Source organism: Micropterus dolomieu, linkage group LG05 (genome assembly GCF_021292245.1).
Source record: "Micropterus dolomieu isolate WLL.071019.BEF.003 ecotype Adirondacks linkage group LG05, ASM2129224v1, whole genome shotgun sequence".
Taxonomy (NCBI): domain Eukaryota; kingdom Metazoa; phylum Chordata; class Actinopteri; order Centrarchiformes; family Centrarchidae; genus Micropterus; species Micropterus dolomieu.
The window spans coordinates 7225090-7251767 of record NC_060154.1 but is presented as its reverse complement, the minus strand read 5'-3'; the positions used below and the strand labels follow the sequence as shown (position 1 = coordinate 7251767).

General features: G+C 43.2%; 1 protein-coding gene and 2 long non-coding RNA genes across 6 annotated transcripts in view; 2 read left to right on the top strand and 1 right to left on the bottom strand.

The window, feature by feature from the left end:
- Positions 1-6089, bottom strand: part of lrp8 (low density lipoprotein receptor-related protein 8, apolipoprotein e receptor) — a 193019-nt gene extending 186930 nt beyond the window's left edge. The window contains exons 1-2 of one of the 3 annotated variants that reach the window (XM_046049282.1): positions 5498-6089; positions 4366-4491 (exon numbers count right to left, since the gene is read on the bottom strand). In XM_046049282.1, the coding sequence (XP_045905238.1) occupies positions 4366-4491; positions 5498-5564 (193 nt within the window). In that variant the 5' untranslated portion in view covers positions 5565-6089. The remainder of the gene's footprint in view (positions 1-4365; positions 4492-5497) is intronic. The other 2 variants (XM_046049284.1, XM_046049283.1) reach the window with 2 other exon arrangements.
- LOC123970902 lies at positions 5392-23760 on the top strand. 2 transcript variants are annotated; one of them, XR_006825089.1, is made up of 4 exons: positions 5392-5789; positions 22134-22215; positions 23173-23346; positions 23456-23760. It is a non-coding gene; the product is annotated as an uncharacterized LOC123970902 (long non-coding RNA). The 2 variants fall into 2 exon arrangements; XR_006825090.1 differs by having other exon boundaries at positions 5395-5789; positions 22134-22211.
- Positions 5802-10040, top strand: LOC123970903. The gene is made up of 2 exons (XR_006825091.1): positions 5802-6206; positions 9623-10040. It is a non-coding gene; the product is annotated as an uncharacterized LOC123970903 (long non-coding RNA).
- Positions 23761-26678: the final 2918 nt, after the last annotated feature.

Sequence of the window (26678 nt, the reverse complement as noted above, 5' to 3'; positions counted from 1 at the left end):
GTTCAGTATAATGCCTTTTATGCCTGAAGCGCTTCAATGAAGTGTCTTATTATAGTGTTGTGTGTGTGTGTGTCTGTGTGAGAGAGAGAGCCTGGCCTCATACAATCACACACATATAGAGCAGTGGCGTGAAATGTGTTGTGATGTCCCCTCTATGGGAAGCTGGTCTCAGACTGCAGAGAAGACGCTCCCCTTCTCAGACCTGCTCAGACTCATTGTCCTGACATACACACACACACACACACACTCACTCACACTCACTGTCCTCACATACACACACACACACACACACTAAGCTCAACAATAACTTTCTTCTCACCCTTATGTATTCTTCTATATTCCCTTCACGTTTTTTTGCACTGTGTGTACCATTACTGCAAATGCTTATTTCTATAATTGGCTAATTGATTACTTCTTTGTGTCAACAAATTGTGGAAACTGCCCGAAGTAACATCTTCATTTAGCTTGTTTTATTCAATAGTCAAAGACACAAAAGATATTCAATAAACAAAGATATAAAACAAAGAAAAGCAGAAAACCGCACATTTGAGAAGCTGTATCCAGCAAATATTTGCCATTTGTGTTTGATAAATGTCTTAAACAGCCATCAAAACTGATGGCAATTAATTTTCCATCGATTAATTGAGTAATCGTTGCACCGCTAATCATCACGTCTGATTTCATGGTTGTACGTTTCTTAATTAATTCTCACAGATTGTGTTTTTACAGTGCAGTGTGACCAAGGCCATTTGGAGGAGAGGAGACTGTACAACAATGTGAGAGAGGGAGAACAATTGAAACTAACATGAGGTTCAGATATGAGATTATTTTACAGTGGCACTTTGGATTAGGCATGTTTAAATCTATTTAAATCCGCTGCAGAAATGATAAGGCCTTTTTGCTGTAAATTCCACAGCCAAAATATAGGTCATACAGAGCCGTGCAAAAGATGGAGAGTTGCCATGTGTATGTTTACATGTGTGCTGGAGTGTTGTATTCACTACAAAGAAAGCACACGCATGCACAAAAACCCCACTACCACCACCATCATCATCACCACCACTTTACCGTTTCCCAGGGCAACAAGAGCGAAATCTACCAAGAGGCATGTTGAGAATGAAGCAAGAGGAGAGGGGAGGACAGGAGGAGCAAGAAAAAGAGAGAAAGGGAGAATGAAAGAAAAGAGAGACAAGGCACATAAGACAACCCAATCTACCAAGACTTATTCAAATACAGCTGATAGAGGGAGGATGCTATTGGGGTCATCCCTGCTGTGACAGACACATATGTGTGTGTACAGAGAAAGAAATGGTAGATGTGACAATTGACTGATAAGTGTGCACACCAATAATAATAATAATAATAATAATAATAATGGGCGGCGCGGTGGTACAGTGGTTAGCGCTGTCGCCTCACAGCAAGAAGGCTGTGTGTTGAAAACCCTGGCCTTTCTGTGTGGAGTTTGCATGTTCTCCCCGTGTCCACATGGGTTCTTTCCGGGTGCTCCGGCTTCCTCCCACCCTCCAAAGACATGCAGGCTAGGTTAATTGGTGTCTCCCAAATTGTCCTTAGGTGTGGATGTGAGTGGTTGTCTATGTGTGGCCCTGCGATGGACTGGCGACCTGTCCAGGGTGTATCCCGCCTTTCGCCCGATGTCAGCTGGGATTGGCTCCAGCCCCCTGCAACCCTGTACGCAGGATAAGCGGTTGACGATGGATGGATAATAATAGTAATAATAATATTTATTTATATAGCACTTTTCAAAACCATGTTACAAAGTGCTTTCACAAGCACAAAGACAATAAAACAGATATAAAACAGAATACTTTATATACTATAGCTCAAACTTGCACACATCCAAATAATTGGCCTGGGTGTGTATGATAGAATTACACCTGGTGTGTGCACATTGTTGCCTTAACAAACTACAGGGATGAAAGGAGTAATTTTAACAATGACACTGTTGATGTAATGTAATGCTTTTGCATTTGCGTTGCAGTAAAAGTGAGATTATGTACAACAACCAGTTGCAGGATTATATACACTTAAGTCTTATTGTGTAGCCTCATTTAGAGACATAGACCACTTTTCCATAACAAACATTGTGTATATTCACTTTGAAAGTCAGAAGCAAAGACAAATGACAGCCAAGGTAGTGTTACACTCATCCAATCAGGTGTTGGAAGGATGCTTAGTGAATGAGAGCATTGGCATCCATTTGATGTCCAGCCTACCTTAAATTACATATGTGCCAAGCCTGTTCAGCTTTGCCACACCACCACGAGTGAAGCGAAACTTGCTGGCTTTGCTACCTTACCCTCATTTTATTCGTTATTATGCGTTATCTTATCTCCTGCCTCCTTTTCCCCCACTGCCCATTCTCCAAAATACTTTGTTCCTATTTTCATTATGGGCTCTGCTCTACACTGTCCTGTTCCTCTCAATCAAATCTGCCCCATCTTTTCTTTTCCTCCTCCTCCTTGCTGAGCTCTGTTGGTGATATTGGGTTTTGGGAGGGAGCACAGTGGCAGTGCTGGCATCTGTTCGAAGGACTGGCACACTGCCAGCCACTGAACATCACTCCGGCAACCAGAGTCACGCTGCTGGATTTATCTCCAACCAACCTGTCAGCTGATGCTCTTTGTGGGCGTAAGAGGAGTGGGCATAGCGTCAATGGCATTTGCACTGCCGAGTTACCTACAGGAGATTTAAAAATGGGGGGGGGGGAGCCCCTTATGGGTGCTACAATGCTGAGAAAGTGAAACAGCTTTTTAGAAAGAAGCACCCAACTTCCAATAGACTGAACGTTGAAGCACTCAAAGAACAGAGAGTGCAAGTTGGGTACGAAGGGAGAGAGGGCACACAGTATGAGTATGTAGCAAAGGGGAGTATAAGGCACAGCCAGAGGTAAATGGTAGAGACTGAACAGGGGAAGAGATTGAGAGAGTGACAGAGGAGCCCAAGAGGAAACCATAACTGCATCTGAAGCTTACAGGATATGTAGCAAAAAGAAGAAGAGAGGAGAATGAGACAGATCACATTTCTGCAACAAAGTGGCTCAGTTAGAAAGAACAGTTTGTCACCTTGTGGCTTAATAAGTTTCATTTTCACATTCTCTTTGAGCAACGCTAATACCAAACAACAAAGTAAACTACACCTGTTTAGAGGGGAGGAGAGCTCATTAAAATCGAACTTCACTTACATCTAGTATTGCCCACTAAATGTCCAATAATACCAATCAGTCTGCAGTCAATGAGACACGCTTGTAAATGCCACTGCATTTACTGAAGGAACTGCAAAGATATTCAGTGGCCACCATGGACAGATGAGAATCATGGGTTTGGCGTGCCGGTCCCCAAGATAAGCGATGAATCAATTGGTAGCTAATATAACCTTTCAAGCAATTAGTACCATGACAAATGTATAAGATATGATTACTCGGCTGGTCGTCTGCAATTTCCTGAACGGTACACCGTCAGTCAGAGCGGGATTGCACACTTCGGGTCTTTTTCACACATTCCTGAAGCACATGATACAATATTTGATTGACCGATTGTATATATGCAATTCTGTGTTTGAAACTCCAATTATAAAATCACCTGCCCACAGAAGCAGAGAGAGATGCAGCCAATTTGTGATCAGCCGTATCTAAGAGCCACAGTATTTGCATTTGAGCATGTTGCTTTACTCAGCAGTGAGATGTCGTGACACGCAACACTGTAATTTTATCACACTATTCCAGAAATGATACAATTTTTTAAGCCATTATATATACAAAGCATTATGAGGCAGCATAACAGGGTGAACTGTGTCACTGATAACATGACTGACATCATCTCTACACAGTCACAGCAAGGTGAGTAATAATAATAATGATAATAATAATACGAAATGGCCTGCTCTGACCCAGTAGGGTATTGCAATCCTTGTGCCAGAGGTTTACTAAGAAAGTGAAACTAGTGAGAAATTTGTAAAATTCCTGTGACCATGTGACCTGACCAATGATCCAGGATCAGAACTTGCTGCACTGACGTCTGCACACTAACAAATGCTAGGAAGATTCCAGAGGGGCCCCAAGCAAAATTATAAGCAGCTTATTCTCAGTAGAACGTCATTCATCCAAAAGTTACAACATGAATTTAATCAGCTATCTACAGCATATAATGTTATCCAGTTATGTACCAGCATAGTCTAGCAATGAATGTTTGTCAACTTATATAAAACAGCTGAAAATATTTGGGAGTCCTTGTCCTAGATTAAGACTTTTAAAGTACACGATACACAGGTATATTCAAGGTCCATGGGGTAGCAAGCAAAGACATCATTACATTTATCCGCCAAAGTAACAGACTGTGGGCTACTTACGACAGTTCTCCTCGTCGCTGCTGTCTGAGCAATCATCATCATCATCACATCTCCACAGGGTTGGAATGCACCGTCCGTTCTTGCACTGAAACTGCCCAGTTTCACACTCAGACTCCGTATGAGTTCCTGTGTTAAAAAACAATTTGTCAATCGTTACTTTCATTCATTTAGTGGTCAGAATCACAATTTTAAAGAATATCAGATTAACAGAATATAAGATTTTAGAATACATTAAAGTGTATAAAAGTCGCTTTAAAGTAAATCAATTTAGAACTGTAGATACATGGTGGAGTAATTAGATGTATTTACAAGAAAGAGGCAGTGTAAGTACTTTATTAAGCCCAAAAGAGGGCTGACTACCAACTGTGTTTACATAGCTGTGTTTCCCCAGTTTTGGAGGTTAACTAATTTAATCATGTTTTCTGCATATAAAAAATTCCACTTTTCAAAATAGCCTCAAATAGATCACATACATGCCTTTACTTAAGTAAAGTAGGTAATTAACTACATGTCCTGTGTATTAGGGGTTGCAAAGTGGTACATAAAATTGCTCTAAATCTTCCAATACTGTAGGTAGTTTTCCTACAACAGCTTGTTGTAATCTGTAACTCAGTAAGGTACTGTGTTTTTCTTAAAACCAACATTCCCACAACACGATCTACACTTTTGCTATCATAATATGCTTATAATGGGCTTGCTTGTTTGTATGGATTCAATAGGCTTCGGTGCGACCATGACTGCCTACCACCAATGTCCTGGTGACACTTAAACACAAAGATCTTTTTAGTGAAATCTATTTAAGCGTTTTTCTCGGCTGCCACTAACGTTACAAGAACACCGAGCACAGACTATCGCAGCCTGTACTTTTATGTTGACATCACCACAACAGCCCGTTCTCGCTGTAACATCAGCCTACTGCATTCAGACACGTGTTGGGATCAAATATTTTCTTCCGCGTATTATCACCTCAAGCCACCAGTCATCATTCACTGCAAATACAAAAGTGGCAGCACTTGTGAGGACGCAGGCTACATCCGAGAGACAATCCGTTTCTCGGTAGGCAGCGATCTCCAAAGCGTTGCCGTCCGTGATGCGATGCAAATTCACCCCCTCGCTGAGACAAGTGTCTTACCTTTAACGCAACGGAGCTCCATGAGTAACAAATGTAATAGCACAAGCTTTCCGACTTCTGTCCACATCTTTAGATCCTGGGGTGTCAACGGTTGTGTTCATGCAAGTGAAAAAACAGTGAAGGATCCCCAACCTCTCACTCGCTCTGTATGATCCGCGTGCTGCCTCTGCTCCTGAGTGCGTGAGCGTGTGTGTTCAGCCTGGATCTCCTTTCTCTGCCTCTGCCTCGGCTGCAATTTGAATGAGTGACGCTTATGGGCGGGATGGCAAGGGACAGTGCCTGCGGATAATAGGTAGGCACTACATCGAAACGGTTGTTAACCAAGGAAGTCATATCTGCACATTCTGTTGAGTCACGTACATCAAACTTAAAACAAAATGTGTATAGCGTATCACCGCCAGCAAAGTATTGTTAAAAACAATCAAAACACAAGCTTTGTAATGGATAGTTAATAGTAGTAACTTAGTAATAGTTACACATCGTTCGCTTTCTCATTTAACTTAGACGCGAAGACAGATTCCAATGTTATATTTTTGTCCGTTAGCTAACGTTAAGGTTAAATATGAAGATACAGTCAGAAGGTGGCTAGCAAGGCGAAACCGCTAGACTGTCTCCGTTCGAAATTCACTACTACATCTAAAGCTCACTAATTAACGTTAGCTCGTTAATTAACACCTGGACTTTAAGCATATTAAAATATAAATAACAAGTAAGTAAGTTCAGGAGGTATTGGTCCAGCTATTTTTTGGCTAGAGTAACCTATTAGAACCTTAAAGATGGTAAACACACTTTACCTAAAGAACTACTACCTGAGTGAAGAAATAAATTCAGTGTCTACTACTTGTATTTTAAATGCAGTGATTATATATTTTATTGCAAAAGCAAGGGCAAGCATACTTATACTGATTAAAACTAACTAAAATGATAAAATGTTTAAAATGCTAAATCTGGTTATAATAGCTGAGCTTGAGTAATTTAGATGTCTTCTTTTTGGGGTGAAAGGGAGGGGAAGGAATCGTCCTGAAAAAGGAGATCTTTCCCTCTTTTGCGGATCTGTAGAATCTTGTAGAAACTTGAGACTTTGTGCAAAGCACTCAAAATGTGTCTAAAAGTCTTCAGTCCATGTTGCATTTGAACAAGGGAAACTTCGGATGGTTTGGGCGTGGTTATCCTCTGTAGCTCAATCTCTCGAAGTACACTGAAGAAAACTCTGAAGTATTCTCTAGTTGTTTTCTGTTCAAATCCCCAACTCTTGTCTTAGGCTCTTGGTCCAATGCGGTGGTGATCTTGCTTCTGAGTTCAATGTCTTTGAGCTCTGCCGAGGAATAACACCGATCTATATCTGACTCTACTTTATATAGTCTTTCTTCAAGTTGTCTTTGGGTGTAATTTTGTGTGCGTCAGGGTCAGGATATGTCCATCTTTCTTTGGTCCTTCTGCTTCTCCTTTTCTGTCCCTGTCTCTGCTGGTGACTCATAGTCATGATGTCTTCACCCAACATCAGCAACCTTTTCCACAGTTGTTTAACCTTTACCCTAATTCTTCTTACTTTCATATGAATTCTTTTACTGTGAAATTATCATTTTAATTTATTCATGTTAAATATCAATAACATATCCTGATTTTCAATCATCATCATTTTATGTTTACACAAAACATCTTACTTTTAATCATTAAACATCAAGCTATATTGCTTATAGCATTGTTAAGCTCAGTGTTTTGCAGATGGAAATATGTTCGACCCCAGTAGACCCTGTGTTTTGAATTTATGTCAGTAATCAGGATGCTTTCCTGGACTTGTTACAGCTGTTGTGTATTTCTTTGACATTGCCTGTCACATCATCTGCATGCGAACAGAAGAAACACCTACGGAACAGAAGTGGTGCCCTTTGTTTACAGTCGATAGAGCTAGAGCTAAAGACGTGTGAATGACCATTTTGCAAATAATCACAAATACAGGCGGAGTATCTTTCCCTAACCAGTAAGTACACATTTCTTTAGCTTGACTATTAGATGTCAATTCAAGACTTTGGTATTATTGTTTGTATAATTTGTTGTCTTGCAGTTAGCTTAAGTTTAGCATAGTTCACTGGGCATTGTGCCCTTGAATGTGATTGTTGTCTTGTGGTTGCTATGTGCTGGCTACAGCATGTAACATTAACATATAACCATAGACTGTATATTGCATATAACATAAAATTGATGATGGTGTTAATGTTGTGAGCCTAACGTATCGTTTTGTGTTTTATAACGCATTTGTAAATGTTATGTGCAGCTTCTGACGGTATAAAAAACTGATTGGCTGACTGTAACCGTGCATGGCAGCATATTGTGAATACAGTCAGTGTCTGAACAGTCTGTCAGTGAGGCATAAATTTAGTCTTCAGCTCACTGAAGCACTGCATGATGAAATGGACCTCAGAAGAAAAACACCAGACCTACATTGTGTGGTAGTACAAGTATAGTAGAAACACACCTTTCATATTTAGCAAAGTGTTTTTAGCATCCTGTATCCTATTTAAATTCTGTTTTGGCCAGAGAGCCCATTTATTGTGGGCAACGGGACTGGGATGAGTGCCGAACGAAGTTTCATATATGAAAAGGATGACCATGCATGCAAATTAATGATTCTACACGTGCAACCAGATGGTACCAAAGTTTGTTTTTTCTGTAGCTGTGCTGCTGCTCAACCAGCATTCTCTATCTTTTTCTTGCTGTCTATTTTTAGACTCGTCATTTAATATATAAAGTTCATTCAAATGTCAGTAACATCAGAAATTGCCTTTGATAATCCAATTATATGTGTAAACAATAACACTAGCACTGCTGCTCTCATGCTGCAACAGGCCTTTGTATCTGTTGCTATTGGAAACAACAAACTATAAGAGAAACAGGGATACCATTGGGATACCATTGGGATACCAATAATTTTATATCCACTTTTGTTTCGCACATTCAAAGGCATTTAATAAGGTTTATTTTCAGTTCACATTGAATTACTGTAATAGTATTTCTTTAGATGAAAGGAATCCATAAGCGCTATGTGTCATTTGTTCACCGCGTTCATATGAGGCTGACAGATTCTCAGTTGTAAAACCATAATTTTTCCAATGACCGTCATTTAAAGGTGCAATGTGTAAGATATGGCCAGAATTTTAATTTAACACATTAGTGGGTCAATGACATGACGCCTACATTTTCTGTCCAACTGTTTTTTTTTTCATTTTGAAAGCATAAAAACATTCCATATAAAAACAGAACCTCTCCCATATGTGCTCACTTTAACTTTAAAAAAAACATTAGTTCTTTGTAATTTTTCTGAGAATTGAAGTGTCAAAATGTCGTGGTGCGACCATCCAACCATGATTGCTGTTTTGAAAACTTCTTTGAAATTACTTTAAATCTATTCAAAATTGTGTTTTGCCCTATTTGACATGATTTCCAAAGTGTTATGTAGTCCTCTTCAAAATCGCAAAGCATCTGTATTTATATTTCCATAATAATACACAAGTGAACTTTGTCCGATGATGTCCATTTTATGAAATATCATGTGTGACCATCAACAAACGACCACTTTCGGAATTTTATGTTGAAATCCATTAGAAGACAGGAAGTTTAATAATATACCAATTTGCCAAGGACCCATTGAAATAGCAATTAGGTTTGTAACTCTCTCTCAATTAAAAATTGTAACAGCTGGTATGTAGTTGCCACTTTTGGATATCATGTGGTATGGCCTAAGAAAAACAATTAACATAAAGTTATTTCTACCAATATTTGTTTTGATAATAAATTTAATCGAGTCCTTTAGTAGGAAGCTTTCTTGTTTTGTTTAGGTGGCCTATTCTGTGCCTGTAAATTTTGACTAAATTAGAAAATATCATGTGATGCGACCAAATATCATGTGGTGCGACCATTGCAGAGTGTTTTCCATGATAGGCAATTAAGTTTTTGTCCTTTTACATTCAATTGATGACTTTTACATTTTTCTGCAATTTGACACACTTTTTCTTATATTTCTGAAACAACAGATTGTTTTTAGTCATTGTACAATATGTTATGACATATCATATTTTGTATGTATTTATCTCTCTCCCAGCACTGTCAAATGTTCTTCTCCCTTAGAGTGTGTGTGTGAGTGTATGCAGGTAATAGAGAACAGGTGGGCACACTGGATTGGTCCTGCAGAGCTGATTGCTGCCTCCTGATTGGTCACCTGGATGACAGCAGCCATCTTAAACCCCACTGACAGGAACCCCCCCCCCACACCCTGCCATTCCCAACCTGAGCCTGTATACTGTGTGTATTATCTGTTTCCATTGAGTAGAGAACCTAGAGCCCTGCACGGGCCTCAAATCTAGGCCCAAGTCCAGCCCTGGCCCGAGACGCTCAGGCAATAGCCCGACCCGTGTCCGACAGCTCATCAAAATTATTAGCCCGAGTCCGAGCCCAAGCCCGAGCCTGTTTTTTGTTTTTTTGTTTTTTTCATTACATAGCAACAGCCTGCCCTATTTGCAGCCATTAAAATATGTCAGTTTTGTTAGTTATGTTTCTTTTCATTTATTTATTAAGTTAATTTAGACAAATGTATGGAGCATTTTGTTTTGACGACCAAGCAGCCGAGCCGACAGCGAGTAAAACATATATGTATATATATAAAACACTTCAAGCATATCACACAGTTAGTTTAATAAATGTTTATTTATTAAACCACAGTTTAAAACAACATTTTTGAAATACTACTGTGAAGCAGGCAGGCTGCTCGCAACAGCACTCGCAAACGAAATGAGCAATAGCCTACAATCTAAACAAATTAAATTAAATAAATTAAAAACAATCTTGCAGGTTATCTTACCTTATACTGCACCAAAGAACATGGCCATTCTTTTTTCCAGTAGTTTCCAACAGTTAAACGAAAATAAAGTCCAATCAAAGGAAAAGTTAGAATAGTCTCTTACAGAGCAAGGTTTTAACCCCGTCCTCCTCTCTTCTATCACTCTTACCGCTGTGCTGAAGACACGTTCGCTGCTGCTGCTGCTGCTGCTGGTGGGGACACTAAACACAGAGCGAGCCAGTCTTGACAGTTGCGGTAGCAGGGTCTCGTGCTGTTTCTACCAGAGCTGCACATCTCGCCGAGAATCCTTCTGCATGCGTGAGACTGTCATGTCAGTCATATGTCAGTGTAATTATAAGATAGGTTAAAAACAGGTTATGAAATGTCTCGGTGATGACACTATGGGAACACCCCAAGCGTGGCAGGGCTGAATTATGAATGAAACTACTCCAATCCTATTGGCGTTGCTCGAACGATAGCGTGGGACGGCGTAACTGGAGGCGTATAAAGCACGTCGGCACACAGGACAAACCAGCTCTTTGCTATGAAGCAAGGCGCTCCAGGCGGGGTGAGGCATGGCGGACCGACGCAGTGTCTCATTCCCCATCACTCCCCGAGACGTTCCCCTTCGAGGGAACTCGAACTGCGTCGGTGACGACACTATGGGAACAAGATACCCGCTATGCCACGTCGAAAGCCTCTGCCTGCCCCAGCGTGTACCTGTAGGCACGACTAAGAGGAGAGCGCTAGGGTGCCGGGCGCAGAAGCAAGGTCCAGACTGTAAAATCTGATGAAGGTGTGCAGAGTGGCCCAGCCAGCTGCCTCACACACATCCCGAAGAGAAGCCCCTGAGAGGAGGGCCCTAGAGGCCGCCATGCCTCTAGTAGAGTGGGCCTTCACAGCCATAGGTGAAGGCAAACCGCGCACCTGATAAGCCAGGGAAATAGCCTGAACTATCCAGTTGCTGATAGTGTGTTTAGAAGCGGGGAACCCAGCCTTGGGGGACCCAAAACACACCAGCAACTGGTCTGCTTTCCTCCACCGGGAGGACCTCAGAGTGTAAATACTCAGTGCCCTGACAGGGCAGAGCAGATGAAGTCTCACGTCCTCCGCCGTCACATGAGGTGGGGGATGAAATGCCTGCAGCACCGTAGACCCTGCCATACTGGACAGCACCTTGGGGACGTAGCCCGGACAGGGGTGCAGGACAGCCTTGACCTTCCCCGGGGCAAACTCCAGGCATCGAGGAGACACAGAGAGTGCCTGGAGTCCCCCACCCTCCTCAGAGAGGTGATAGCTAGGAGAAAGGCCATTAAGGCCTTAAGGGTCAGGTGCTTGGCCTCAGCCGACTCCAGGGGTTCGAAGGGGGCCTCCGCCAATGCTTCGAGAAACACTGCCAGGTCCCAGGTGGGAATCCTGGAGCAAGTCACGGGTCTCATCCTCCGGGCTCCACGGAGGAAGCGCACGACCTCCTCAAGGACCCCTCCCTCAGAGGAGCGTGGAACGCCGCAATGGCAGCCACATACAGCTTGAGCGTGGATGGGGAAAGACCAGCAGAGAAACAGTGCTGGTGGAACTCCAGTACCGCAATTACCGGGCAGGTAACTAGGTTCACCGCCCGTTCTCTACACCAGGTGGAAAACACGTTCCACTTCAGGCCGTACGTCCTCCTTGTGGATGGAGCTCTATGTCTGAGAGTTTACATAGGCCACTATACTGTGAGATGTGGGTACTTGTAGAGGGTGGCCCATGTCAATGTGTGCTGTTTTCTGAATGATTTTTGCTACCCCTGCAGCGTGTTGAGTGCACTGTGGGTGTCTTTTTTCCATGTTGTCCAGCATTACACTTACATACATCAGCACCCTACGTTCTCCCCCTTTTTTTCTGAAACAGTACCCCATTTACCACCCCCTCTGTTTCAGAAACATCTGTGATTTGGGGCCACATTGTTCAAAGCCACATAAGGGTTAGGCACAGGGATGGTGGGTGTGGTGAGAATGGAGTTAACGGACCTCAAATCATGCGCCATACGGTACTTCCCTGTGCCTGCTTTCTCTACAGGTAAAATTGGAGTGTTCCAGGGTGACTGTGAGGGCTCCAGGACCCCTGATCTTATCAAACCATCAATTGTCACTGCTATCCCTTCCTCCGCAGCTGGTTTGTGTGGATACTGCCTAAGCCAAAAAGGTGGCACAGATTGAATGGTAAAAGAGATTGCGTTACAATCCATCTTTTCCCTGCCATGATCTCTAGACACCATCTCATGTTGCAGTGTGACTGTGTCTGTGCACTGCAAGTGAATGCAATACGTTTTGCAGCTGGGGGAAAAAGACACTTATGGGAGCTGGGTTGGAACCCAGTCCGAGCAGGCCAACGACCTCTTGACCATTGGTCCTAAATCTTTGGCTTGATGTTTGGGGTGAAGTGCCAGAGAAACATGTGGCACAGCTTCCTCTGACATCTTATACCACTATGTTCTGCAGTTAGCATGGTAGCTGATGCAACCCCCTCCAGGCCCACATACACGTTCTGGGAGGTTATGTCCCACTTTTTCCCTTCAGTTGTTTCTGTAAAATGTTGCTGGCACCACTGGGCACACTGAAAGGGCTTCAACAACCACTGTCCAGGGCCCGTGTATGAGTGACCACTGAGGTACTGAGTCCCATCTGGCAGAGTAACTACCAGTCCATCTGCACTACAAAGAATTGTGGCACCAAGTTTGATCAACAGGTTCACAGGAACAGCGGATGAGAGTACGAAGGGATTGTCTCCCCAACTTTGTCGTCAAAGGTTTAGTTAATGGCAGCTTCTGTCCTACCCCAGAGAAACCTACGACCTCTACAGTGTCTGCTGAAATGTCTTTCTTCGGTGGGCTTTCATTAATGGTGGAAAGGTAACCCCGGTGTCAACTAGGAATGGCATTTTTCTGTTGTTGACCTCTAGGGACAGCTTGGGGTCTGCCTTTCCCCCGCTGTCTAGGTCTCCCTGTGGGGTGTTTCATAACTGGGCCCCTTGGTCTGAGCTCTGTCCAGACCAGTCCCAGTTGGTCAGGTCCACCTGAGGGTATTGTCCTCTGGGTGTGGCCTGTGGGTTTGGTGCAGCCACTCCTCCTCTTGGAGGCCCTCCTTGGCCCCGCCCTCTGGGTTGTGTTCGGTGGTGCTGTTGCTATTGGTTGTTAGGGCATTCTCGAACCCAGTGACCTTCCATGCCACAGATAAAGCAAGCTCCTCCCCACTGAGGTCCCCGTGGGGGTCCACCTCTGTCTCTCTCCCATCCTCTACCTCCCCTATTACCTCCACGGTTGTCGGTTCCACTGCCCCTGATGGGAGTGGTGTGGATCCACCCAAGGTGGCATGGGATACAGGTCTGGGGTGTATGGGTCCGGAGGTGGAATTCCAGCCACAATTTGCTTACCTGTAGGCTGTGGTGTAGTTTTCTTTTAGCTTCCCCCAGTTGCAATTTAAGAAGCTGAGACTGTAGCTCCTTAAACTCATTATCTTTCCCTGCCTCCTGATCTTTAGCTCTCTGTAAGTGGTGGACTAAATGTCTCTCCCAAACCTGTGAGTCACTACCTGGAAGATCAGGATTAGCTAATATAGCATCCTTCACTGCTCCCGGAACCCCCTCCAATACAGCCCTACGGAACCACGCCTGCTGAACTCTGCCTTTCCCCGGATGGCACCCTGTGTGCTTGGTCCATGTCTCCTTACTCTGCTCTAAATAGTCTCTGGGGCTCTGTTCTGATTTCCAGGGCAGCTTAGGGGCCTTCGCTGAGTTTGGCAGGGGAAATCTGTTTCTCATGGCCTCACCTATTATACCCACCACCACTGCAAATGGTGTCTCATCAGGATCATCATCTGTATGGGCCTCCTGTTCTAGGTCCCTCAACACATGACTGACCATACACCTGGCTGCTACTGCTCTCCAGTCTCCGAGGGCCAATTTCTGTCCTGCTGTGAGCTTATCTAGTTGTCCCAACCACAACCCCCCGCCCTCCGTTGGCGGTGACATTTTGTCCAGCAAGGCTTGTACGTCCCCTAGTGTCAAAATCTTGTACCTCTCTCCATATCCACCCCCTAGCTGTATCAGAGGGAAATTACTGCCTGCTGCCCTCGCCCCCTCTCCTGCTGTATGCCTCAGCTCTATTCCATACTTACCTGCACTCTTCTCCATTCCTTCAAGTAATTGTTCTGCTTCTGTTTCTTGGGCCCTTGTTCCCCTTTAGTTGTATTTTGTTCTCTCCTGGCTCGAGCTGGGAAATGTTCATGATCCATTTCCCTCTCCTTGGCCTGATATGATCCTACTGACTTACCATACGTGGAGCTGGTTTCCTCCTCCTCCTTGTGTTTTTCATGTTTAGGGGTGATCAGTCCTCTGTCTCCACCTGAAATGACAGGAGGCATCCTGTCACCTGTAATGTCGGATACATACTTATGTACATACGGTGCACTAAGCATTGCTCCATTTTTTTTATATGGGGGTGGTGCCCCCTCTTTTTCGCCGCCGCCTCTGGTTTCCTTGTTCTGCCAAGATGTCTAACTGCTTGGCAATCTACTGCCAGGGCGAACCATTTCTGTCTCTCCTCCTCCCATCTCTTTTCTTCTGTTCTCCACTTCCTCTTGTACATCAGCCCTGCTGTTGCCTTCTGTTCGCGCTTCGTCCCACTTCCGCTCACATTCTTGTACCTTCTTCCATACTACACCGTGCAGCACACCCACTCCTTCTGGTCCAGGTGCTTCCTCTGCAACTACACTCTCCAGTTTGCGCTTTGCTTCCTCCTTTTCTTTGTCTCTATCTTTTCTCTTATGTCTGTTACCTACCACCACTACTGCATTTGCAATTTGTTCTCCCCACGGCTTCCATGGCCCCCATCCCCCATCATCAATTTCTCTGTCAAACTCTCCGTCCATCCTTACCCTGCCTGTCTTGTGTACTAGCCAGTCAGTTTGTATGTAATTCACCCGAGCAACTGACCCAATCAAACACTACTTCTTACTCAACTTCCTTTATTCACTTTGTTATCACTGTTAGGTATCCGTGAAATAAAGGGGAGGTTTTTCGTGTTTGAGACACTAGCACCCAATATTGCCCTGGAGAGTATCTTTCACACACTCATACAATTCATTGACTACCAACACTTCATGTAAATCACCTTTTATCCTTAGAATTCGGGGGTCCTGAATTCCCCAGGCCACTAACCCAACGCTCTAGGGACTTTAACCCTAAGGGACTTAAACCCTGAGCCTTCCCTCCCCATCGAGAGAGAAGTGGATATGCCAAATCAAGGACACAGTATTCACTTTTTAAACCCTTTTACCATAACCAATAATCTCCTCCAGTTAATGCACTTTCTCTTTTAAACGACGTCGCACTCACGACCGATTTAGCTCTAAATTTGGATCAATTCAGGTCAAATCTGCAGATTCGTTAAAACAGGTTCTGCTTACCTTTTTAAGATGACCGGTCTGAACTACTTCGTTCCTTTGTGCTCAGTCAAGGGCCAAATCGATGATTTCATTCTCATCCTGGACGAGCCCCCAAATTGTTGAAGTACGCCGACTTCTCCGGGTCCGTTGATGAGAAGAGATCAGATGAGACAGTGCCTTAAGTTTTGAGACCTTTATTACCAAACCAAAAGCAATTGCAGATATATATCTGGAGACTCCTCACACCAACACAGAGTCTACTCTGAAGCAGTAAGCAGAGGAGTCTGTCTCTTGAGTCTGCCTGACAATTTATAGAGGTAACCGTACCCAGAGTGGTGTGTCTGTGTATCCGTGTGATTAGTGATATGGATGTGTGTGCTTGTGATTGGGTGTGGATGATTGAATCACAATGTATAGTATGTGTTTGTGTCAACACAACTTCCTCTTATCTAAGCCTCACAAACTAAGTATTGCAACACAAGTTACATAAGATATAAAGAGAGCATCATGTACCCTTCTCACACAGGCAGAAGGTATTATGCTGGATGCAGCTGCCATGAGACACAACAACCTCTGAAAGTGTTTTGCTGTGATGGTGCGGCCTCGACGCGTGCAGGAGATAGTTGGGACGTCGAGTCCCATACCACCCCTTGGAACGTAGTCCATTGGGCGGGTGTCAGCACGCTCTTCTTCGCGTTGAGCCGCAGCCCCAAACGCTGAAGGTGGCCAACTCCCGAGTCGATATAGGCCTGGAGCCTCAGTGGGGCCAGAGCTGCATCCTTACACTTGGTGAACGTGCGAGGGGAGAGTGCTAGACCGAACGGAAGAACCCTATACTGGTACGCCGCGCCCCCAAAGGTGAACCTCAGGAGCTTCCTGTGAGAGGGACGGATGGAGATATGGAAATATGCGTCTCGTAGATCTATCATGACAAACCAATCCTCGGATTGGATGTGACACACGATGGGGGGGTGGTGAGCATCGCCGCAGATCCAAAATCGGACGCAACCCTCCGTCCTTGTTGGGAACTACGAAGTACCGGCTGTAAAAGCCGGATTCCCTGGCTGGCGGGGGAACAAGCTCCACGGCCCCCTTCTCCAGCAGCGAGCGAACTTCTTGTCCCAACACCGGGCCCTGCTCCGGGTGCACCGCAGTCCAAACCACCCCGTTGAACCTGGGTGGGCGGACCCGGAACTGCAGTCTGTACCCACTCACTACAGTGCGCAGGATCCATGGGGAAATGTTCGCCAGGCTCCGCCATGCCTCTGCGAAATCCGCCAAGGGAACCAGCCCCTCGGGGGAGTACGCCTGCAGGACAGCCATTGTGTGCAGGCTCGCACCAGCCCGGCCCGCCGCCATGTAAGCCTTGCCCACCAGAGTAGACGTCATCCGACATGGCTTGGTGGGCAGCGCAGAGATAGCTAGCCAAAGCGTCGTCCCATAGCCGAATCCCTTAACCCCCGCAACGTTGCTGTAATCCAAGAGCGGGGGAGTAGTCAGGCGTGCTGAAAAGGGCCTGCTCCAGGATTTGCACAACTCATTGTGCAAATCCAGGAAGAACGGCAGAGACCGGCGCGGAGGCGACGCGCGGTGCTGCAGGAAACGCTCATCAAGTTTACTGCCGGCATGCATTTCCTGCACAGCCTGTGGCCAATCGATATTAAGTTTGGCCACCGCCCGCGTCACCACCTCCAAGAGTTCGTCTTAGCTGGGCGCCGACTGATGATGTCGGCCCAGCTCCCGGAAGTCCTCCTCCTCCAAAATGCTGAGCACATCCAATTCCTCAGAATCGGACAGCTGCAGCCTTTCCGGGCTCACACCTCGAGCGGGAGAAACCGAGAAGCGGGCTCGGAGCCGGCAGATGAGGATCGGGAAAAAGCCTCGGCAGTTCCGATGCCCTCGGAGATATCGTGCTGCACCCTTAGGGGCAAGGCCTCGCAATGGCTGCAAGCAGCCCCCTCGAGAGCTGCTTGGGCATGCGGCATCCCCAGACAAGACACACACAGCTCATGAGTGTCCCCAGCCGTGATGTAGCTCAGGCATGGAAAGATACATTTCCGGAACTGCTCACCAGCCATGATCTCCCCTGCAAACTTCCAGGTAGGACAAACTTTAGTGGTTGTTCGTGGAGCTTCGTTCTAACATATCAGAGCGCCTGCTGAATAGAAAAAAGCTGGTTTGTCCTGTGTGCTGGCGTGCTTTATACGCCTCCAGTTACGCCGTCCCACGCTATCGTTCGAGCAACGCCAATAGGATTGGAGTAGTTTCATTCATAATTCAGCCCTGCCACGCCTAGAGGCGTTCCCATAGTGTCGTCACCGACGCAGTTCGAGTTCCCCCAAAGGGCAAATGGGAGTAACTGGGACCAGACTCTGTGTGTGTGACTGGCACCGGCCGGCTGGCACCGCTAACCTTGTGGACACTTGTGGAGCTTCTCAACCCTGAAAAAGTTTGAGCACATTTTCGATTCGCCATCAACTTTGGTAAATATTCAAATTCTACACAAAACTTGTAAAAACAAAACAATGTTCGGCTGTTAGCCTCTTTCTCCCTTTCCGCTTCTCATGAGTGCTTCTTCGTGAGTAGTCTTACAGTCAAGCAGTCATGGCAGACAGTGGAAGCAATACTGCCCCCAGCACTTCCTGTAGTGCATTGCAGTTAGAAATAAACAACCAGAAATGTTCCTAATATGAAGATTGGTAAAGTAACCAAACACATTCAGTATGAAGACTAAAATTTGAATTGAAGGAAAAGTCTGTGCAATGAAAGTAAAAAGGCAAGTCTGTACTGCTGTACTATGCAGGCAGAGTTCAGTTTTGATTTGCTGCAGTTCTGCATGGCTCATGTGCATGAAATGACTTTAACACATGAATCAACACATGAATAATGAATAAAACTACTGTATAAATAGAGAGAAAAACATAATTCTTGCCTCTTATACATTATGCAATAAAAACGGTGTGGATGAAACATTAAAATGCTAGCAAAGGTGCAGAAAATTGTCTAAATAAGGCTTTGCAACACTTTCACATAAACTTCTACCTGTGCTTGTTGTTGCAAAGTTCCCCTTAAGGAAAAAATTCTCATGTTATTGCCTTTATGCATGTTGATTAAAGGTTCATGTTATAAGTTACTAAAGAAAGCTGTGTCTCATTGTTATCAAAATGTTTGTATGTGAATGCAGTTACATATTATGTTCATATATACACAATGTATGATCAGTAATTGCCGTCATTTCCACTTCTATTCAGTCTATCATATGGTCTGTGATATGAACCAGGAAAAAAATGTGCGCATCCTTTTGAGTTTGTTTGTATACCTTGGAGTTGTGCACAATTTTAGATACATGTAGATGTACAAAAAGTGTCAGCACATATGTTCAGTGACTAAATAAAAAGTCAAATTCAAAATAAAAATGTAAGGAGATACGTAAGCTTAAATCCTTGTGTGGTTGCCAGCAGCGCGCAGAAGCCAAAGATTATGTGTCGTAGATGCTTGATAATGCATTAAGGACTAATCAGTATTTTTATATGAACAATAGGTCAAATGACTACATGTAATGTGAAAGATGTTGCCCGCATTGTTGACCCCTAGGGCAGTTTCACTTGGTCCTGCAGTTCTCCTCAGTTCCATGGAGCTTTTTAGCATCTTTCAGCTGTAAGCGCAACTTCACTGTTTTGATTCACTTTCGCTGCTCTCATCGTCATTTTCAGACACAGCTTTTATTATATTGAAAAAGCGCTAATAAACCCACTGTAAAGTTAGCAAATACACAGTGAAGAATTTAGCAGTAAAAGAAAAAGAGATTTCCCTCAGGAGTTAGTGAGAGTATGAGCTCTTGAGAGCTAAGAGGAGAGTGAATATTCCACTTACATTATTCAGGTGGTCAGAAACACAACTGCAAATAAAAGCTGCAAGCAGCAACTTCACTGCCATGCCATGATCATGCTGTGAAACGAGAACTTGCTGCAGCACATAGCATCATCATGTGTTAAGGCCTATCTGAGATAATTTGGAAGTGGTTGTGGCTAACCAGCTAGGAGTGGTTTGTCACAGCATGAAAGTAGTCCCTTCCTCTTGCCAGTAGGAGGCGCTATGACTTTGAATTATTATTGTCTTTTAGATGTGTTCATGGTGGGAGTCTTATCAAACATGTCAAATTGATACAGATGTGAGAATGTTCAGTTAAGATATAACAACTTCCTTCATGTTTCATGTCAAATCACTGATTTTCATTCATTTCAATTTGAGCCATTTTGCCACGGCCATGCACATATGACGTGTAAATTTACACGGCGTTTGATTTTTGTGCAATGTTTCGTGAGTTATAGAGCACGTCACCAAAGTCACCAAAAACGCGCTTCATTGGCAGAAAATTTCAATAGGTTGTTTCATGCTAGTGTCTGCTGGAAGTTCAAGTAGGCAACTTTTTACAAACTTGTATCAAAGGCTAGTCTAGTCATAAACTTTTTTTTGTTAAGAAAGAAGACACCATTAAAAGAAAACTTTGAAATGCGAATCAGCAGTAAAAATTCCGGTAACACTTTGTATGAAGGTCATCGCCATAATGACTTATGCATATATTTATAACACGATATAATGCGTCTATAAGACATTATAACAGTTGTTATAATCACTTACAAACATGCATTAAGTGCTATAGCAAAGTTCATAACGTATTATGACCTTTTGATTTAATGTATTATAACTAATGGTAATACCAGTTTATAGCAATGTGCGGCAAGAATCTCCGACCATGTTCCTTAACACATTATAACCACCGACTCGGCCTTGTTATGAATACACTTTAATCACCATTTACAATTAGTGATATAAAATGGAATAATAGCTTATAGTAATGTTTAAAGTTATATAGCATTTCTTTGTTTGCTTTAAGTAAAGTGTTATATATATATATATATATATATCCTTGTATAATATATTACAGGTGGACATAATATCATATGAACTCATTATAAGACCTTATAACATATTATTGTTTGCTTTAAGTAAATTGACACACATTTTGCGCAGGAAAACAACTTTTTTTTTTATGAACAATCTGTATGAATTTTGAACATTTTGCAGTATAGCACAACAACACAACATAATTACATCAAGAAAACTCATTGTCAGGGTGGTGAAAGATCGCTCAAGAGAAGACCTGTTGCCGACCAACATCATGTAAGAAGAGGCTCAGATGTTGTCACAGATGAATGGCGAGCCTATGGACAGGCCCTAACAGATGCAGTGGACAATTAAAGACAACCACTTTACAAAACGTAGCCTATTAAAAGACATTTTAAAGTAATTAAATGGGAATACCGTTTGGGCAGTAGGGATGAGAATCTCTTGCCACCTCACGATTCGATTTGATTACAATTCAGAGGGCAGCGATCCATCTTGATGCATTTTTTTTTTTCTGTGTAAATTCTGGATAATTACTAAGCATTTCGTTTACACATTAAAATCCAAAAGAAATGTCTCCTCAATTGCTTAAAAGGACTAGTTTACATCCCTGATTTACTTTAGTAGCCTCAGCTCCTCCGTGGTCACCAGCGTCCTTCCTTTAATAACCAGTTGTCCGACTCCTCTGGACACTGAAATATAATTTAACTAGCAGGATGTACAGTATGTGTACAGGACACCAGTTTAGCTTCAACTTGCTGTTCTCATTCCTCAACAAGTTAGGTGGTAATGACACGCAACTAATTAACATTACTCCGTTACTAATTTAGCTAAAGTTACACTGCAGCCAAAACCGTGCTTTACAGACCGGGGATCTGTTAGCTAGCGCTAACTGCCTTCACTTTTCCAGCAGTTGCGGAAACAAAAGACTTAACGGACACACTGTGACCTACACCGCACATGTCTGCCTGATGGACGATAATTTAAATATAATGTCTTATGGACGCATTATATCGTGTTATAAATATATGCATAAGTCCATCCATCCATCCATCGTCAACCGCTTGGGGCTGGAGCCAATCCCAGCAGACATTGGGCGCAAGGCGGGGTACACCCTGGACAGGTCGCCAGTATATGCATAAGTCATTATAGCGAATACCTTCATAGAAAGTGTTACCAAAATTCCTTACAGAACCAGTGGCTGTAAACATTCTCTCCTATTGTAGGCTGCTTGTGGTGCTCCAGCTTTGCTATGTGAACTGATATTCTTAGATTCCAGAAGAGGAGAAAACCATGAATGCCACAGATTTTGCTGAATTCATTAGTTAGGAAAAATGACCTCAGCAGTCCCACAGAATACATAGAAAGTACAACAGAGGGGACGTGTGAGCAGTAGGGCAGTCACACTGCAGGACCACACTGTCATCGTGTTTCTACATTCATCTGTTTCTGATTTTTACCCCTTCAGATCAGTGTTGAAATTGTGTTCATCTTACATCCCTGCACACACAGCTGGAACTCATGCATTCGTCTTTGCCACAGGACAGTGAGTGAGTCTGACTGAGACCTTCAGACCTATGATTACTTTACTGTTGCCTCTTTATCTCTCTCCATCTCATCTCTGCCTCTTTGTCTGTGCCCACCCTAACCAGTTTTGTTTTCCCTTTCTCTGACCTTTAATCTCTCTCTTTGCCTTTTCTCCTCATGTTCTCTTCTTCCCTCACCATCCTTTTCCCCTATCTTCTTCCATCCTCTCTCTCTCTCTTCCTTTCTTTCTTGCTTTCTGTCTACCTTTTTCACTGTTTTACTCCGTTTCACTGGCTTGAGACAGATAGTGCTGTCGAAAGGAGGCAACAAAGCCAGTGGTCAGCAAATCTTCTGTCTGCATCGACTGTGTGTGTGTGTGGCAGAGTGCTGGATACAGGACAGGAGAGTCATCCGCTTTCCTGTCACAGCTTGTGACCCAAAAACCATGAGTGAGGTCCAGTCGATAGCTGGCTAGGTGCCTGCTGCAGGGAGAGAGGCGATGGATGAGATCTGGACATAATTGCATCATCAGACAATATGGCAGCAGTGGCAGGGCAGGGTTCAGAAGCTTACTGTGAAATGTACTCCATTATAGATGATTCCTTACTGATTTCAGAGTACTTTCAATTTTAATGCAAATCTTTCATAAGTTTTAGTCTTAGTTGAATTTATTATGATTACTAGTTTTGCATTGCTTTCAATTAAATTAAATTAAGAACTATAACTTTCAATGCGCTTTAATTTGAATAATGCTATAATCCTAATCCCCTATCAAACTTTCTAAACATTATTATTTCAAGATTATAAAGAACTTGGTAGTATAATATTAATCATTAATGCAGTAATAATAGTCATGATCATTTTCTCACAATAAAAGACTGTGACATGACAATCATGTGACTGTGATTCCATTCCACCCTTTGTTTTGTTGTGAGTCAGATCAGTGTCATCTCCTAACATCTAATTCTTCTTCACAATAGATTTGGATGGCAAGGCAGTGAAAAGTGTGGGTCAAGCTGCCAGGATGAGTATGTCCACTCAGTGAGAGCAGCCAGGCCACAGCTGGAGCTGTCAGAACTAGTGATTTAATCAAATGCTGAGGGGTCCACAGCTGTATCTAGTCACGGAGGAGATAAAAGAGACACAACTAAGAGGTAAACAAAGCATAATATAACAAACAGAGCAAAGGTGATGTCATATTTCAAAATGGCTGTCACAGAATCTTTAACAAATAAATAGGTATTTTTCGCTTTGATTCTTCAGGATGTAGAAGCGTTCATTTGGCAGGCATATGGGGTCTGGGTCCAACCCAATAGTGACCATTTTTGCCAAACTGCCTGTGGTTCATACAAGACCAGGGTTAGATGAACCTCTCTGCCAAAAAGCCATAATTTTTCTGATGTGTGATCTCTGTTTTTAGTAAAATTATTTTACTTATATTTTGCTTGTGGTATCTGCCAAGTATTCTTATATTCTGAACTGTATTTTCTTGTTTTACTTCCTTTGCATTCATTGTGTTTGCTATGCTGAAAGTCATACTAGATCTTCAATAAAGAGGCTGCTCAGAATTAGGATTAAGGTTTTAAGAAGGGTTGCCCTGATGTTTGTAAGACCTGCACTTAAGGGGAACAAAAGCCCATGCAGACAGAACAGTGTCTGGCTTCACACTGACACTGGTAATCATATCTTACCACATAAACTCCCCATACATAATTCCAAGGCAGATTTTTTTCTCATGCTCTAGTAATCTGGTTAAATAATTTGGGATTACATTGCCTCAACTGCACACCAGTAAGGGGATCAGCGCTCTGCCCATGAAATGCCCTCTGTTGTGTGGTACAAAGGGCATCTCAGTCTGCCTGTATTTGCGGTCTGGATAATCTCCCATTGGCTTTAGCACCAAACGCAGGCATGGTTTCATATCTGGGAGGCTAATAGGGCTGTTTATGCCACCCCCCAGGCTGAGCAGTGACTTTGACACAGACAATTTAATCAGGAGCAATCACGCTGTCATGCAAACAGGTTGGTTGTTAAAGGAATGTAAGACAAAACAACAAATTTCTCATTTATAAGCCTTTGTAAGGCTAATTAAGACTCATGAATCTTATTGGTAGTAGAAGCACACAAAATGACAAATTAACAACACATCAACAACGTGGGGCAGGCTAAACACTCCACTGCTGACACACTTCCACTGCGAGTTGATGTCAGGCAGAAGACAGACAAAACCGCGGAGCATCTGTCACCTATGTTGGTTCGGCAGACGCCGAGTGGGACCGTTATAGGAGGCTCAAGGTGCTTGTGATAGGTTAGCAAGTCTGTCATACAAGGATGACACATGAGTTACATGAGTTTTTAAAACGGGTCAGATGCGCTGTATATTTAAACTACATTTTTAAATTCCAGTCTTCACAATAAGCTAATCGCATTTTTCACAATTGCAATTTGATTTGAAAATGATTAATCATTCAACCCAATCATGCAACCTGTCACCTTGGTTGTAATATTTTTATTCCACTCAGAGTATATATTTTTTGAATAATGAAGATTTATATTTTTAATAGGGCTGAGCAAGTTAACGTGTTATTATCGCAGTAACGCATAAATTAAATAATACCTACAATTATTTTATCTCACATTAACGCAGTTTTTCTCACTGGCTCTGAATACACATGGACACAGGAGGGGTGGGATGTTGATCAGCCTGCAAATCACCCACCCAAACAAGCAGTGTAGGGAGGCTTCGGCAGACTACGTTGGATGCAGCGTGTGGGAGAAGTAGATAAACAAAAGCAAAACAAGCGAACAAATGCCATAGCGAAGGGGATGGCTACACACTGCATGCTGATTAGTAAAACTGATTATATTTTTAATCGTTGCCCAGCACAAATTTTTAATATACCTTCTTTCTAGTCATACGTAACTTAAGGGCGTTGAGACCTGTTGTCTGTGGCTTAGGGGGCTACAATAACAACAGCAATACAAGCAGGGCAGCAACACAGGCAGGGAGAAACTGTTGCCTTTTATACCTTGTCCTTGGTATACTACATTGGATGTTCAAAATATTCTCATATGGCTAAATAGAGTTAATAAATACTTGGTATGAAATGTGAAAATATGCATCATACAAAATGTTCTATGCAAATCCTGCTAATAAAGTGCAAAATATCACTACCCATGTGCCAAGTGCTGTTATTAACGTGCAGAGTTATTTGTTACAAGTGCAATTACTACCAAACCCAGTTGTAGAATATTTACAAGGCCAAAGCCGTCAGTCACACAAAGGGGAACAGAGTGCCCTTCGTTACAAAGCATCTGAGCCAATTTCACACTACGGGCTCTTGACTGTTTGAATTAAATATGGACTGCTTCCCTTTTCCCTATTGTCCGTCTGCCAGATGCCTCTGTGTAACTAGTTTAGTTCTCTCCCCCCACTGCCATCAGTATTCCTCCGACATAACCTGCTCTACTGGGTCCCGACCTACACATTAGGGTAAAGAGTGAGCAGCATTGCTTATTCAGATTGGGCTTTTTGTTGGATGGCAATAGAGGGGGGCAAAAAGGAGAGAGGAAACCAAGAGATAGAGGAATGGAAGAGAAAAAGAGGAAAGTGGGAGTGACTGGAGAAGGTAGACAGGGGTGAAGGTGAAAAGATCCAAAGAAGGGCAGACCGAATCTGCCCTCTTCACTCTGAGAGTCCTCAATCCCGTGATCCCCTGGGAGATGAGAGAGAGGGATGGAGAGATGGTACAGAGGGATGTAAAAGGAGGGGTCAGACCATTAGGCAAGCAGAGGTGAAAGGTCAGAGCACAGGGCAGTCCAGAAGCAGAGTAGATAAGAGGAGAGGAGAGGAGAGGAGGAATCTGTCATGAGTCAAGACTTCTCACAGCTTGAGCTGGCTTACCAAATATTGATTTGCACATCCTCGTGTTATGTCTAACAGGACTTAAAAAGTCTTAATCTTAGATGTACAACAGCATGATTAGGAGATGTTTTCAGAAGAAGAAATCCAGGGTAGAGCTGACTGCTTGGATGGCTGAAGTTATACTGAATTACACAACCCCCAATTCTTGCTTTTTTTTAAATATCTAAATAGAGTGGTGTATTTTGTTTGATGGCTGCAATCATTGACTGTTATAAAATAAAGATGGATGACAAGATAAAACATTTTAATCACCCCAGGTGGCTGGCTGCAGTGTAGATCATAAATCTCGCCCCTTCCATGTTAGCAGATGGGATATGGGCCAAATACACGTCAAAAATTCACAGATGTGTTCTGTCATTTTAGGTAGTTCTTATCACTCTGATGTATGTTCAAGTGTCCCTTTTTACTGATAATTTTGGTTCGAATTAGTTATTTGATGCTATACGTCATGATTGACAGCTGAGCCCTGCTTTCAATTCAGTCGGCTGAATGTATGGGCGGTAAGTAAATACAGCAGCTCCAACACAGTCATTACTGCGCAGATTCCAAATTACGTCACAA